The sequence below is a fragment of the Chrysemys picta genome, chromosome 2 (genome assembly GCF_011386835.1).
Source record: "Chrysemys picta bellii isolate R12L10 chromosome 2, ASM1138683v2, whole genome shotgun sequence".
Lineage (NCBI taxonomy): Eukaryota > Metazoa > Chordata > Testudines > Emydidae > Chrysemys > Chrysemys picta.
Genome location: NC_088792.1, coordinates 75660190 through 75674784, shown reverse-complemented (window position 1 = coordinate 75674784; position 14595 = coordinate 75660190). Strand labels below are relative to the sequence as shown.

General features: G+C 43.1%; 1 protein-coding gene across 2 annotated transcripts in view; it reads right to left on the bottom strand.

The window, feature by feature from the left end:
* The window catches only part of CMC1 (C-X9-C motif containing 1), a 66556-nt gene that overhangs the window by 51515 nt on the left and 446 nt on the right, over window positions 1-14595 (bottom strand). The window contains exons 2-3 of one of the 2 annotated variants that reach the window (XM_065583517.1): window positions 4213-10698; window positions 1766-3257 (exon numbers count right to left, since the gene is read on the bottom strand). The exons of the other annotated variant lie outside the window; for it this stretch is intronic. Of the exons in view, the coding sequence (XP_065439589.1) occupies window positions 2869-3257; window positions 4213-4738 (915 nt within the window). The 5' untranslated portion in view covers window positions 4739-10698 and the 3' untranslated portion in view covers window positions 1766-2868. Of the gene's footprint in view, window positions 1-1765; window positions 3258-4212; window positions 10699-14595 lie in introns of those variants that run through there. 2 annotated transcript variants of the gene reach the window in all.

The following is a 14595-nucleotide window of genomic DNA, read 5'->3' as shown; positions in this document are numbered from 1 at the left end:
TGCCCCAATGTGTGATACAGTATGCACTTCTAGAGAAGTTAGTGGCCAAAAGGCAACACTAACCACTTTAGTATCAAGTAAGATAGCAGTTAAGAAAATAAAAATCAGTTGAACAATGTTTGGAAAAAATATTCACTTGATATATAATGTAAATAGTTTTTCCACTTCGAGTCTGACAAATACAATAAAAACATAACTTGTGACCAAGATCACACTCTACCACACAGAATAGCCAGCAATAACTACAGTGAGCTTTACCATCAAAAAGGTTATGCCCTCTGAAATCACTTCATTTCCACTCCTTTCACCTCTTCCCCCACACTGTAGACTCTCTCTCTCTAAGCCTTGTTTACTCAGAAGACCATTAACATCCAGAAAGTCAGTAACAACTGCTGCCATGTATGAAATGCAGGACTTCATAAGGGGATACCTGAAAGTAGAGTCACAACCCATGCTGTTAAGTCCGCAGTGCCTTTTGCCATTTCCAAAGTATTACACCTTCCCAAAGAAAACGCTCACTATTCTGCAAGTTTACTGTTCAGCACTGAGAGCCAGACAACACTTTTTATTCTAACAAGTTCATTACAGAACAGTCCGTTCATAACTATGTTATGACAACATATTATTGTTTTGTGTTACGTTTCCTTTGCAAAGGGACATTGGAAATCCCACAATAGTGTAAATGAAACAAACTGCAGCAATCTAACCATACGTACTCAGAAATTAAGAAAACTAATACCAGAGCTTCAAAAACAGGTGAGTGGCACCGTTCATCTGAGGGAAACTGTGTTGGCTCCTTTCAACAGAGTAACCAAGCACTACTACTTCAGCTAGAGAGATGGTAAGAGAAAGGGTATGTCTACACTATGGGATTAATCCGAATTTATATAATTCGAATTTGGGAAACAGATTGTATAAAGTCGAATGTATGCGGCCACACTAAGCACATTAATTCGGCGGTGTGCATCCATGTACCGGGGCTAGCGTCGATTTCTGGAGCGTTGCACTGTGGGTAGCTATCCCATAGTTCCCACAGTCTCCCCCGCCCATTGGAATTCTGGGTTGAGATCCCAGTGCCTGATGGGACAAAAAACATTGTCGCAGGTGGTTCTGGGTACAGCCTCACCCCTCCCTCCCTCCCTGCATGAAAGCAGTGGACGGCAGACAACCATTTTGCGCCTTTTTTCCTGGGTGAACACTGCAGACTCCATACCACAGCAAGCATGGAGCCCGCTCAGCTCAAGACAGCAGTCATGAACATTGTAAACACCTTGCGTGTTCTCGTGGAGTTTATGCTGAGCCAGGACCAGAAAAACGAGGTGAAGAGGCGGCGGCAGCGCAGCGACAACCATGAGGAGGACGAGGACACAGACACAGACACAAACACAGACACAGACACAGAATTCTGTCAAACCACGGGCCCCAGTGCTTTGGAGATCATGTTGTTAATGGGGCAGGTTCTAGCCATGGAACGCCGATTCTGGGCAAGGGAAACAAGCACAGACTGGTGGGACCGCATAGTGTTGCAGGTGTGGGATGATTCCCAGTGGCTGCGGAACTTTTGCATGCGTAAGGGCACTTTCATGGAACTTTGTGACTTGCTGTCCCCTGCCCTGAAACGCTAGAATACCAAGATGAGAGCAGCCCTCACAGTTGAGAAGCGAGTGGCGATAGCCCTGTGGAAGCTTGCAACGCCAGACAGCTACCGGTCAGTCGGGAATCAATTTGGAGTGGGCAAATCTACTGTGGGGGCTGCTGTCATGCAAGTAGCCAAAGCAATCACTCAGGTGCTGCTACGAAAGGTAGTGACTCTGGCAAATGTGCAGGCCATAGTGGATGGCTTTGCTGCAATGGGATTCCCTAACTGTGGTGGGGCGATAGATGGAACCCATATCCCTATCTTGGCAACGGAGCACCAGGGTACCCAGTACATAAACCGCAAGGGGTACTTTTCAATGGTGCTGCAAGCACTTGTGGATCACAAGGGACGTTTCACCATCATCAATGTGGGCTGGCCGGGAAGGGTTCATGACACTCGCGTCTTCAGGAACACTACTCTGTTTAAAGGGCTGCAGCAAGGGACTTACTTTCCGGACCAGAAAATAACTGTTGGGGATGTTGAAATGCCAATAGTTATTCTTGGGGACCCAGCCTACCCCTTAATGCCATGGCTCATGAAGCCATACACAGGCAGCCTGGACAGGAGTCAGGAGCTGTTCAACTACAGGCTGAGCAAGTGCAGAATGGTGGTAGAATGTGCATTTGGCCGTTTAAAAGGTCGCTGGCGATCGTTACTGACTCGCTCAGACCTCAGCCAAACCAATATCCCCATTGTTATTTCTGCTTGCTGTGTGCTCCACAATCTCTGTGAAAGTAAGGGGGAGACTTTTATGGCGGGGTGGGAGGCTGAAGCAAATCGCCTGGATGCTGATTACGCGCAGCCAGACACCAGGGCGATTAGAAGAGTACACCAGGAAGTGCTGCGCATCAGAGAAGCTTTGAAAACCAGTTTCATGACTGGCCAGGCTACAGTGTGAAATATCTGTTTGTTTCTCCTTCATGAAAACCCGCCCCCTTTATTGACTCATTCTCTGTAAGGAACCCACTCTCCCCCTTCCCCCAGCTTGCTTTCAAACCAAATAAAGTCACTATCGTTTAAAAATCATTTATTCTTTATTAATAGATTATAAAAAGAGGGAGGGAACCCTGGTGGGGTTTGGGAGGAGGATCGGCGGGAAGGAAAAGGCCACTAAAAAAAGATTAAAAAAAATGACAGCCTTTTGCTTGGGCTGTCCACTGGGGTGGAATGGGAAGGTGTACGGCGCCCCCCCGCCCCTCCCCGCATTCTTACACGTCTGGGTGAGGAGGCTATGGAACATGGTGAGGGGGGTTATACAGGGGCTGTAGCGGCACTCTGTTATCCTGCTGCCGTTCCTGAAGCTCCACCAGACGCCGGAGCATGTCTGTTTGCTCACGCAGCAGCCCCAGCGTTGCATCCTGCCTCCTCTGATCTTCCTGCCGCCACCTCTCATCTCGAGCGTCTCTCCTCTCCTCACGTTGGTCCCTCCTCTCCTTACGTTCACTGGCTTCTTTCCTATACTTTGAAACCGTGTCCTTCCACTCATTCAGATGAGCTCTGTCACTGCGGGTGGATTCCATGATTTCTGCGAACATCTCGTCTCGCGTCTTCTTTTTCCGACGCCTTATCTGTGATAGCCTTCGGGACGGAGGAGGGAGGCTTGAAGAATTTGCAGCTGCTGGAGGGAGGGAAAAAAGGAGAGAATTTTTTAAAAAGATACATTTTGCAGAACAATGCTTATACTCTTTCACGGTGACCAACACTATTCACATTACACAGCACATGTGATTTCTGTGCAAGGTCGCATTTTGCCTCTTAATATTGAGTGCCTGTGGCTTTGCTGCTAGAGATCACAGACGCAGGTCCGGGCAACAGAATTCGGCTTGCATGCGGCCATGGTAAGCCATTGTCTTTCAGCTTCTGCGCCCTCCTTTCCCACATACCAAGCAAAGCCCGTTGAGTGCTGCGGTTTTCCTGTTAACATTCAACAGCAGCAGAAAACAAACTAACCCCCCCCCCCCATCCAATTCTCTGGATGATCGCTTTATCCCTCCCCCCACCGCGTGGCTGGTATCAGGGAAGATCCCTGCTAGCCACACGCGAAAAGCTCTGGGCCAATTCCCACCCCCCTGCGCTTGGCTAACTGCATGGAAGGATTTCTTTTCAGCCACAGGCAAACAGCCCAGTAGGAACGGCCACCTCTGTCCCCTTAATTAAATTCCCGTATTTCAACCAGGTTACCATGAGCAATATCACTCTCCTGAGGATTACACAGCAAGATAAAGAACGGATGTTGCTTGAATGCCAGCAAACACCGGGACCATATGCTGCCAGACTTTGTCATGCAATGATACCAGATTACTTGCTGCAAGCATGGCGTGGTCAAGTGTCCTACCATGGAGGACGGAATAAGGCTGCACTGACCAGAAACCTTGTGGCAAGGCTTTTGGAGTACCTCCAGGAGAGCTTCATGGAGATGTCCCTGGAGGATTTCCGCTCCATCCCCAGACACGTTAACAGACTTTTCCAGTAGCTGTACTGGCCGCGAATGCATCCCAAGTCCTCAGGGAAAATTAATCATTAAAAAATGCTTGCTTTTAAACCATGTCTTATATTTTAAAAGGTAAACTCACCTGAGGTCCCTTCCATGGGGTCATGGTCTTGGGTACTGGCTTGGGAGGGTACTTCAGTCAGGCTGAGAAAAAGATCCTGGCTGTTGGGGAGAACGGAGTGCTGGGTGCTCTCTGCAAGCTCGTCCTCCTCCTCTTCCCCGTCCACAGAATCCTCAGGTGTAGCTGATGAGATTATTCCCGCCTCGGAATCCACGGTCAGAGGTGGGGTAGTGGTGGCGGCCCCCCCTAGAACTGCATGCAGCTCGTCATAGAAGCGGCATGTCCGCGGCTCTGACCCGGAGCAACCGTTTGCCTCCTTTGTTTTTTGATAGGCTTGTCTGAGCTCCTTGACTTTCACGCGGCACTGATCTGAGTCCCTATTGTGGCCTCTCTCCATCATGCCCTTGGAGATTTTTTCAAAAGTTTTGGCATTTCGTCTTTTCGAACAAAGTTCTGCTAGCACTGAATCCTCTCCCCATATAGCGATCAGATCCAGTACCTCCCGTACGGTCCATGCTGGTGCTCTTTTTCGATTATTGGCCTGCATGGTTACCTGTGCTGATGAGCTATCTGTGGTCACCTGTGCTCTCCACGCTGGGCAAACAGGAAATGAAATTCAAATGTTCGCAGGGCTTTTCCTGTCTACCTGGCCAGTGCATCCGAGTTCACATTGCTGTCCAGAGCGGTCACAATGGTGCACTCTGGGATAGCTCCTGGAGGCCAATACCATTGAATTGCGGCCACACTAACCCTAATTCGAAATGACAAAATCGATTTTGGTGCTACTCCGCTCGTTGGGGTGGAGTACAGAAATCGATTTAAAGAGCCCTTTATTTCGAATTAAATGGCTTCGTTGTGTGGACGGGTGCAGGGTTAATTCGATTTAACGCTGCTAAATCCGAATTAAAGTCATAGTGTAGACCAGGCCAAAGAGAGAGGAGAGAGCAAGGGCATAAAAGTAAAGAGGTAAACAAAAGAAGGGAGACAAAGAAAAATAAAGTGAATGTGTAGAGGGGAGAAAGGAGACACAGAAACTATAGCCAAGACTGGAAGAGAATACAATGTAAGGGATTAAAGGAAGGGATTCCCTTCCTTTAATTCTAGAGGGGGGAAGCAGATATACTGCTGAATCAGGGCCTAAATTTATTCAGCAACACACCTAAGCAGGCACATAACTTTCTTCACAAAAGAAAAGCCGTCGGTTTTGTCAAATCTCATTGCTTGAAACGGTTCTCTTGTCATATGCACAAGACAACATTTATAATAATCTTCTGTGGTTGATTAAAAGCCTCAGCTGCAAAAATTATTTATTGCCTTGGATGGCAAAGAGCCATGGCCATTTGGTTTAACGGTTTTCATTATTTTTATGAAGGGGGGGAGGAGAGAGGAAATAGATACATCAACAAGAACCAGAGTATCAGGACTAAATTCTAGAGAAGAATAGAAACCACATGGAATTCACAAAACATGGAGTACTGGTAACATCCCCCATCCTCCCTCCCTCCCTCCCCACAGAAGCCAGGAAGCTACAAAGGAAATAATACTGTAGAGGGGATCTTTGCAATAGTCAGGAGGCTCTTGAGGGGGGGAGAAGAGACAAAAAAAAAAAGCTTCTTTTTGCTTCTAGGAGCTGAAGTAAAGGGGACTGTCACATTTAGTAGACAACTACTATTAGCCAAAGGCTGTTATGACAATGAAGACCCTATAAGAACAGCATCCTAATAAACGTCAATACCCTCCCCCATTTCATGGCTGCTGTGGTTGCATTGGAGCAACTCACCAGGGTGTGGTCCCTGAACCTTGCTGAGGGCCTCCCAACCTACCACTGCCTTTCTTATCAACCTCCAGCTGGCAGGGTTTTGGGGGTGAAAGAGGTGGTGTGTTATTGGAAATACATCCTGTTAATTGTTGTCTTCTTCCTGTTTAGTTAAAACTGGCTTCATGGGCTCCTATTTAAGTAACCTCACATCTTTCTTTCCTTTGCTCCTATAAAGGACAAACGAGAAGAAAATATTGATCCGTCTATGCAAGTATTTATATGGTCCTCATTACTGGAGTATCAAAAAGTAAAAGTGGTGGGGGGAGGAAGGAAAAAGAGGGGGGAAATTCTAACAATACTGATTTCTCTCTCACTCACAATGAAACAGAGTTCACAGCATCAGCCAAAAATGGCTAACAAAGATAAACAGAATGGAGAAAACTAAGTCAATTAATCTCTAGGAGGAAACAAGAGGACCAGAGAGGTGTTTTGAATATTTTAGATGACTTTGTATCATGGTAAGAGGAACGAGGAAAGAGAATGCTAGTGTTGTCAACTCTCATGATTTTAGCATGAGTCTTAATATTTGGGGCTTTTCTTTAAGCCCCAGTTTCTGGACTCATTTGATGATGTACGAATTTCAGCTTTCATTTTTTAAAAATAAGTCAGTTTCTAATATTTGGGTTGCAGATAACATGAATTCTAAAATGTTCAAAAAGCAATAAGGGCAATAATACAAATAACGGTAGGTTTCTTTAAAAAATCTGTTTTTATGTCAATTTCATTTTTTGGGGGGACCTGGGTCAGGATTGCTGAATGCCTGGGCTTGGCAATACTGTAGCACAAAGGTAAGTGACAGTGTTTCCACACCTTTCCATTCCCTGCTTCCTATCAGCTGGCATCCAAGATGTACATCTGCCAGTAGCTAGTTTTCCAGAGGACAAGCTGCACTTCATCCAATTCTTGCAGGCATCCAAGGATCAAAGCATGCTAAACAGGTTTATTACAAAGTGACAGACTTTAAAAACATCTGCATTAAAAGAAATAAGATTCATTTTCCTGCTTACTTGTACGTTACAAACAAAAATGGAAAAATTCCCCACAAACACGCATCACATTTTAAACTCTAGATTATAAAGCTGGGAGGAAGGGCTTGCCTTCACCTTCCTCCCACGCCATTTCCCTTAATTGACACGTGTGTGTGTGTGTGTCATATTTTATATATAAGAATACATACACCTCTACCCCGATAAAACGCGACCCGATATAACACGAATTCGGATATAACGCGGTAAAGTAGTACTCAGGGGGGCGGGCTGCACACTCCGGCGGATCAAAGCAAGTTCGATATAACGCAGTTTCACCTATAATGCAGTACGATTTTTTGGCTCCCGAAGTTATATTGGGGTAGAGGTGTAGTATATACATAATTTAAAATGATTAAATTATGAAATATAGTAATTACTTTAAGTTAAAATTGTTCCATTTAGTTGAGTTACACAAGCTTTTTAGATAAATTTTTGCTTTTACATAATTTGAAAATTGACTCAGTTAAAATAATTCCTGAATCATAAGACTCAATATTAAGTTTCAGCCCAGAGCTTTGTTTGTTGTTTTTTTAACCACTGCTCCTATGTTCTAGTTAAAAATCTTTTAATACATGGTTTATTGATAAAAGTGATAGTACGTTAAATACAGACGTACTAGTGGGTACTTCCTTCCTGTTCTATTTTTATTAAAACACATAATCTGCATTATTTAAATTTGGGGAAGGGGATTTTAAAGCTACCAAAGAACTCAGATTTCTTTTAATATTCTCATTACAGTGTTTTTGAATGTACAAGAATGAGTATGTCTTGCTATCCCTCCAGGGAAATAATGCGTTCCTCCAAAATTTTTATCTCCTGCTTACTATTTTATGCCTATAGTCTCAAAATTACCAATTTGTGTGTCAGATCTTATGTTGGAGAATTTACCATGTTTAATTGTTTTAAAACATTGGAGGGGAACTGCACGATGGTGTTATGAAATTATAATTTTCATGTAATTTGTATATGTATGTATGTGTATATATACACACACATGTATACACACACACACACACACACAAGTCATGATTTAAAAACATGTAAATTGTTGTATTAAAAAAATCTCTGCTCCTGATAGTAATTAATATTGCGAAAAATGGGATACAAGAGATTTTTTAAATGAATAATGTTGACTAGATTACACAGATTTCTTAAAGATACGGAATATGAAGATGACATTTCTAAAGTTAGGATTTTTTTCACCCCTACAATAGATAATGATTAAAAATCATTTATGTTTGAACACTAGTTGAATACACAGTTGACACACCAAGGCCCCAATCCTACAGCCTGTGAAAGGATTAGTGTACCCACAGAGAGCCACACTGAAGTCAGAAGGGCTCCATTGAGTGCAAAGGTCCTCCCAAGCGCTACTGGTTGCAAGGCTGGGGCCTTTAACCCCAATTCTGCAGTGAACTCTACCCGCAGTCCCACTGAAGGTGGTGGTGCTCCATTGAGTACAGAGGTCTACCTGTGAAGAGCTCATTGCAGAACTGGGATCTTAGGATCTGAATCTGCAGACACTTACTAAGTGAGCAACTTTAGGCATGTGAGTAATCCTATGGAGTTCAGAGGGCCCACTTGTATATAAATGTTTGCAGGATTGGGCTCCTAAGTAGCTTGCTCTTTACTAATGAAATTTTGATGATTTCATTACCTAAAAACATAAAAACAAAACGAACAAAAATAACACCAACTATACATACAATATGATGGGGACTAATTTATCTACAACTAATCAGGAAAGAGATCTTGGAGTCATCGTGGATAGTTCCCTGAAGACGTCTACGCAGTGTGCAGCAACAGTCAAAAAAGCAAACCGGATGTTAGGAATCATTAAAAAAGGGACAGAGAATAAGACAGAGAATATCTTATTGCCCTTATATAAATCGATGGTACACCCACATCTTGAACACTGCGTACAGACGAGGTCTCCTCATCTCAAAAAAGATATGCTGGCATTAAAAAAGGTTTAGAGAAGGGCAACTAAAATGATTAGGGGCTTGGAATGGGTCCCATATGAGGAGAGATTAAAGAGGCTAGGACTTTTTAGCTTGGAAAAGAGGAGACTAAGGGGGGATATGATAGAGGTATATAAAATCATGAGTGGTGTGGAGAAAGTGAATAAGGAAAAGTTATGTACTTGTTCCCATAATACAAGAACTAGGGGCCATCAAATGAAATTAAGTATGGCAGCAGGTTTAAAACAAATAAAAGGAAGTTCTTCTTCACACAGCACACAGTCAACCTTTGGAACTCCTTGCCTGAGGAGGTTGTGAAGGCTAGGACTATAACAGGGTTTAAAAGAGAACTAGATAAATTCATGGAGGTTAAGTCCATTAATGGCTATTAGCCAGGATGGTTAAGGAATGGTGTCCCTAGCCTCTGTTTGTCAGAGGGTGGAAATGGATGGCAGGAGATAGATCACTTGATCATTGCCTGTTAGGTTCACTCCCTCCGGGGCACCTGGCATTGGCCACTGTCGGCAGACAGGATGCTGGGCTGGATGGACCCTTGGTCTCAACCAGTATGGCCATTCTTATGTTCTTAACAGTAAATCTGACATGAAAACCCTGAAATCCTAATTAAACAACAATTTTAAACAGTCTGGTTAGTGCAGTTGCTCTATACAGCAGTATATTTAGGATTTTCTTAAAACCAATGGTAGTATATATCTTTGTATTTAAAAAGTTACAGATTTTGAGATTTCTCTATCCTATATTCACATCAATTCAAATTAAGATAGAGTACAAGGATGACAACACCAGGGAAAATTTCTGAAGCTCTAACTTCTCACCATTCTATCATCACCTCGAAGTCAATTTTCACCTTTTTCACTGGCTGAATTTGTTATCTTACATTTTGCTTTGGGGCTCATGTGTTCTTGCAATATGGCAGTACTGGATTATAAGAATACTGACAAGCATGTTTGCTAGTACAGTAATCCACAATGGCTATACTGCAGTAAGTCAGAAATCAGTTTCAGCAATACTATAACACTTGGAAAGAAAAGGAAAGGCAGACAAGGCAAAGTGCCATATATTTGTTAATTATAGGGATTTTAAATACTCAGGTATCTGCTTAATAACTAATACAGCCAAACATACTTCAAAGAAGATTCTAAGAAGACAACTTTATGATCCAGAGAGTAGAGAACTGCCAGAGCTGAAGCCATTCTCTATTTGCTTCTTATTAATAGTGAGGAAATAATTAAGGGCCTCATCCTGCAAACACTTACTACACGGCATAACGGTTACTACTGTGAGTAGTCCTTTCTGTTCAGGTTCATCAACAGCTGTCCTAGGCTGATGGAGTTGCTCAGATCTGTCAGGTCAGGACTCCCTCCTGAAGGCTAAGTAGAGGTGATGAGGAGGATCAAGTGGCTGGCTGAAGTTTGCATGAGCAGCCTGGAAAGAGACTGCCCATCCAGCCTACCAGCCGCATATATGGCAGGGAACCTATAGGGAGTATGGCATTGGAACAGGTCTCCACCATGTAATTCCATTCTCACACTGTCTCCTTCGCCCCTCTGCTCTTCTTGCCTCCATGAGGAGCGGAGATAGGGAGCAGGGAGACAGGCTGGACAGCAGGACCATGGAGTACACTGGGACCAGAAGTAAATCTCAAATGCTAACAGATCCATCAAATGAGGCAGGTATCCTATGGAAAAAAACAGTCTTTAATTACATGATCATATACTATCATAATGCATATTCACAAGGGGACAGAATTAAGGTAGCACGGGCAACTTAATTCTGACATTTGCTAACTTTTGTCTTTGTAACTTAAAATTCTTTTAACATATTTTGTGTTATATGTATGACACAGACACACTCTCTACATAGGTGATATTACAGTCAAAAGATATACACAAATACGACAGCAAGAATAAAATGACAGCATCAGTGCAGATCAGGTCCCAGGTACAACACTATTTAACATTCCTGAAGTCAAACCTGAACACTTCAGCTTCTCTTGCCAGAACAGCAGTCCCAAGAGTAACATCCCTATTACCCATATACCCTCGATACACGTGCCACAGTTATTGTTACATTTATTAGCTCATCACCAGCCCCAGATGAGAAATTCTTGGCAGAACATGGCATTTAGAACTCCCCAAAGACAAGACAATGGTTTGATAGTGCAGCTGAAAATATGAACAAGATGCTCTACGTCGCAAGTATGACAGCATGATTGGAAAAAAAGGAGGTATGCAAGTCATATGAATTAATTGGTGTACATAAAACAAAGCCATTCTGCTCCTAACAGGCATGGAAACTAACGGACAACCTGGAATACAGCCTTTTAAATCAGTGACAAACTCTTCAAGAGAAATGCTATATGTTTACGAAAAACAAAGAAAACAGGAACAAAATGAGACTGTAGCATAAAATTAACATCCCAGTGAAAAGCAAAAACAAACAGCATCTGGGTAAACAGAAAAACTAACTTGCAGGAAACGGAAACCAAACTATTTAACGGCATCAGCACTAAATCAGAAATATAAATAAGATGGGGTACTGTTGGATTAGGTCTCACCACACAATAAATCCAATCAGTGACTGAGTGTAATGTTGTATGCACCTCATTCCTAACATACATAATTATTTATGATTTATGCCATCTATTTTATTGGTGGCTTTTATTGATGACTTTTTAATCCATATTCCAAATACTTTTTTGTACAAAGAAATCCTGTCTGAAGAACTATTTGAGTGCTAGACCCTTTAATTTAAGTCCAAAATCTCAAGGATACTTTCTTTTTTAAAATAGTTTTGTCACTAATATATTTCTTTCAAGATCCAGTAAGATGCTACTTAACGAGAGAGCCCTCCTACAGCATATTCTTTCACAGCAGAGATAAGGAGTGCTGTGCATGCGTTTTAAAAATTAAGAGCAATGAAGCGAGTACAGAGGAACCTGATCCTGTTATTTTTGCCTAGAAAGAGAAAGGCCTAAGAGAGGAAATTCTTAGCTATGTGCCTAACTAGCTCACACTTAACTTTGCTTGCACCTACACAGCCTTCCATTTTCTCTAAAGCACAACCACCTTGAATTACAATTACAAGCCACACAAAAAAAAAAATTAAAAATCAAGGATGCCCACAGTAAATATATACGTACACATGTAATATAATAATATTTAAATGCTCAAAACACACTTGGTTGTGACCATCCCACTCTTCACATATTGCTATGGGCAGCTATCCCAGCATGCAAGTGACTGGAACATGCTTTTCAAATGGGGGTGTGTGGAGTGGAGTGTGACAGGGAGTGTGTTGTGTGTATAAGGGGGGAGAGAGAATGGGTTTTTGGGGGGCTGAGAGCATGTCAGCATGCTATCTTGTAAGTTCAGACAGCAGCAGGACCCCCCGCCCCGTCTCTCTCTCTCTCACAGCATTCCACACTAATCTGTCTCGGAGCACACTTATCTGTCTCAGAGCAGATAAGCAGCCAGCTGTCAGAAACGGAGCTTTCAAACAGCATATCTGCATTCCTACAGCGAGTTCAAAACAATGAGAAGAGTGGCCACTTGACTTAAGGGGATTATGGGACATTTCCAAAGGCTGACCAGAGCGCAGTAATGCAACACCTTGTCCACACTGGCGCTCCAGCGGGGGTGCAGCAAACATTATTCCACTCGCCGAGGTGGAGTACCAACAGCGCTGTAGCCGCAGAGTCAGAGCGCTCTATGTGCCTTGCCAGTGTGGCTGGGTAGTGAGCTAGTGCGCCCGGGTAGTGAGCTAGTGCGCCCAGGGCTCCTTTACTGCACTGTAACTCACAAGTGTAGCCAAGCCCACAGTGTCCACACAGGAGAGTTCCACCGCAGCACTTTAGTCCACATTGCTATTCACACCCCTATAGTCCAAACTGCAGAGCAGTGTAGACATAGCCTGAGTTTTATTTAAAAAAAAATTGAAGCAGAGTTACTGGAAAACAAAATAGCAATATACTGAGAGGTAGCAATATGCGGTGACATTGCATAACAGCTGAATCCAGGGCCTGGCCTCATACAGCATAGCAATCCCCCAACTGCATCCTGAGGAATTCTAAAATGTGTTCATTACCATCCAAGCTATGTAACTGTAGAATAAGGGCAGATCAAATGCAGGTTTTTAATACTGATGAATGCAAAGAACAAACAATTTTATTAATCTAACAATGAAGATATAGTTGTATATCACCATTTTCATTGATTCTTCATTTTAAAAATTGTGTCTATGTATATAAATAGCAGTGGAGTGCTGCTGAATGCTAACTCCTGGGGCTGCCCTTGTTTCACATACATCGACCATACCACAGTTGAAACTGAGCCAGCAACAATGCTTCCAGTACCACCTAGAAGAGTACAGCAATTTTTATAACATGTTCTTAAAACCCATTTACACTGCACTTTCTGCTGAGTTTAAACTTGATTTATAGCTATGTGTTTACCATAGGAAATCAAACTTTTAGCAAGAACTATGAACTCTGTTGCATGGACAAGGCCTTAGGGCTTTTCTACACAGGAAAATTTTGCCAATGAAGCTAGGTCTACATTACAATCTTCTCCCAGCATAGCTACATCAGTCAGGGCAAGGTATGACGAAGTGTGATTCCTGACCAACACAGATGTGCTGATAGACATTCCTACTGAAAACACAGCTATACCAGCAATGCAACACTTTTATCAGTATTACTTACTTTACTTGTGGGGGTGGCCTTACTATACCAGTACAAAGTGTAGACTTGCTGATTTAGCTGTGTCTACTCTAGGAGTGCTTTGCCAGTATAAGCCGGTATATACTACACACACACACAATGCAGGTAAAACACTCCTACTGTAGGCATGGCTTTATACTGATATAGTTAAACTAATATAGTTATGCCAAAATAAACCCATGTGGAAGTTATTATTCCAGTATAAGAAATGGCTTTTTGTTTGTTTAGCTTGAACCCCTTCCCAAGCAATATAAACTAAACTGGGAAAAGGCCCTCTTATGCCAGAATAAGAGCATCCACAGGGGGACTTATTATGGTATAACTATATTGGTTTAAATATAACAATATAGGTTTAAATTCACACCTTAACTTGTATCAACATAATTTTCCTGTGTAGACAAGCACTTAGTCATCAATTGTGTTTACACTCGATATTCCCCCTCACATTCCCCAGTATCCCTGCCTCTGGTGGAGCAATAGGAATGCTAACGTAGACCAGATGATGACATTTCAGCCATCTAGTCATCGAACCCAGCCCAAAGCTGGTTTACACAGCACAGTGGTTAAGAGGCAGGCAGCTGCCAGCACCTTGTCTACGCTAAAACTTGACCCCAGTGGTTACTGTTGGCAGTGGCAAGTGAAAGTCCAGCAGGGGAGTCACAGGCCGGTATCAGGAGGTCATACCAGAGCTGCCTTCCCCGCATTTCTAGGCCGGGGAGGGGGGGCCCTGCTGTAGAACAGGTTGCGAATTACAGGTCTAGCATAACCAGGGTCAACGATAACATCAACATCCCAGCCAGGGAGAGGGCGCAAGCTCATACCAGCACCCACCTTGGGCCACGTGGCCCCAAGGCG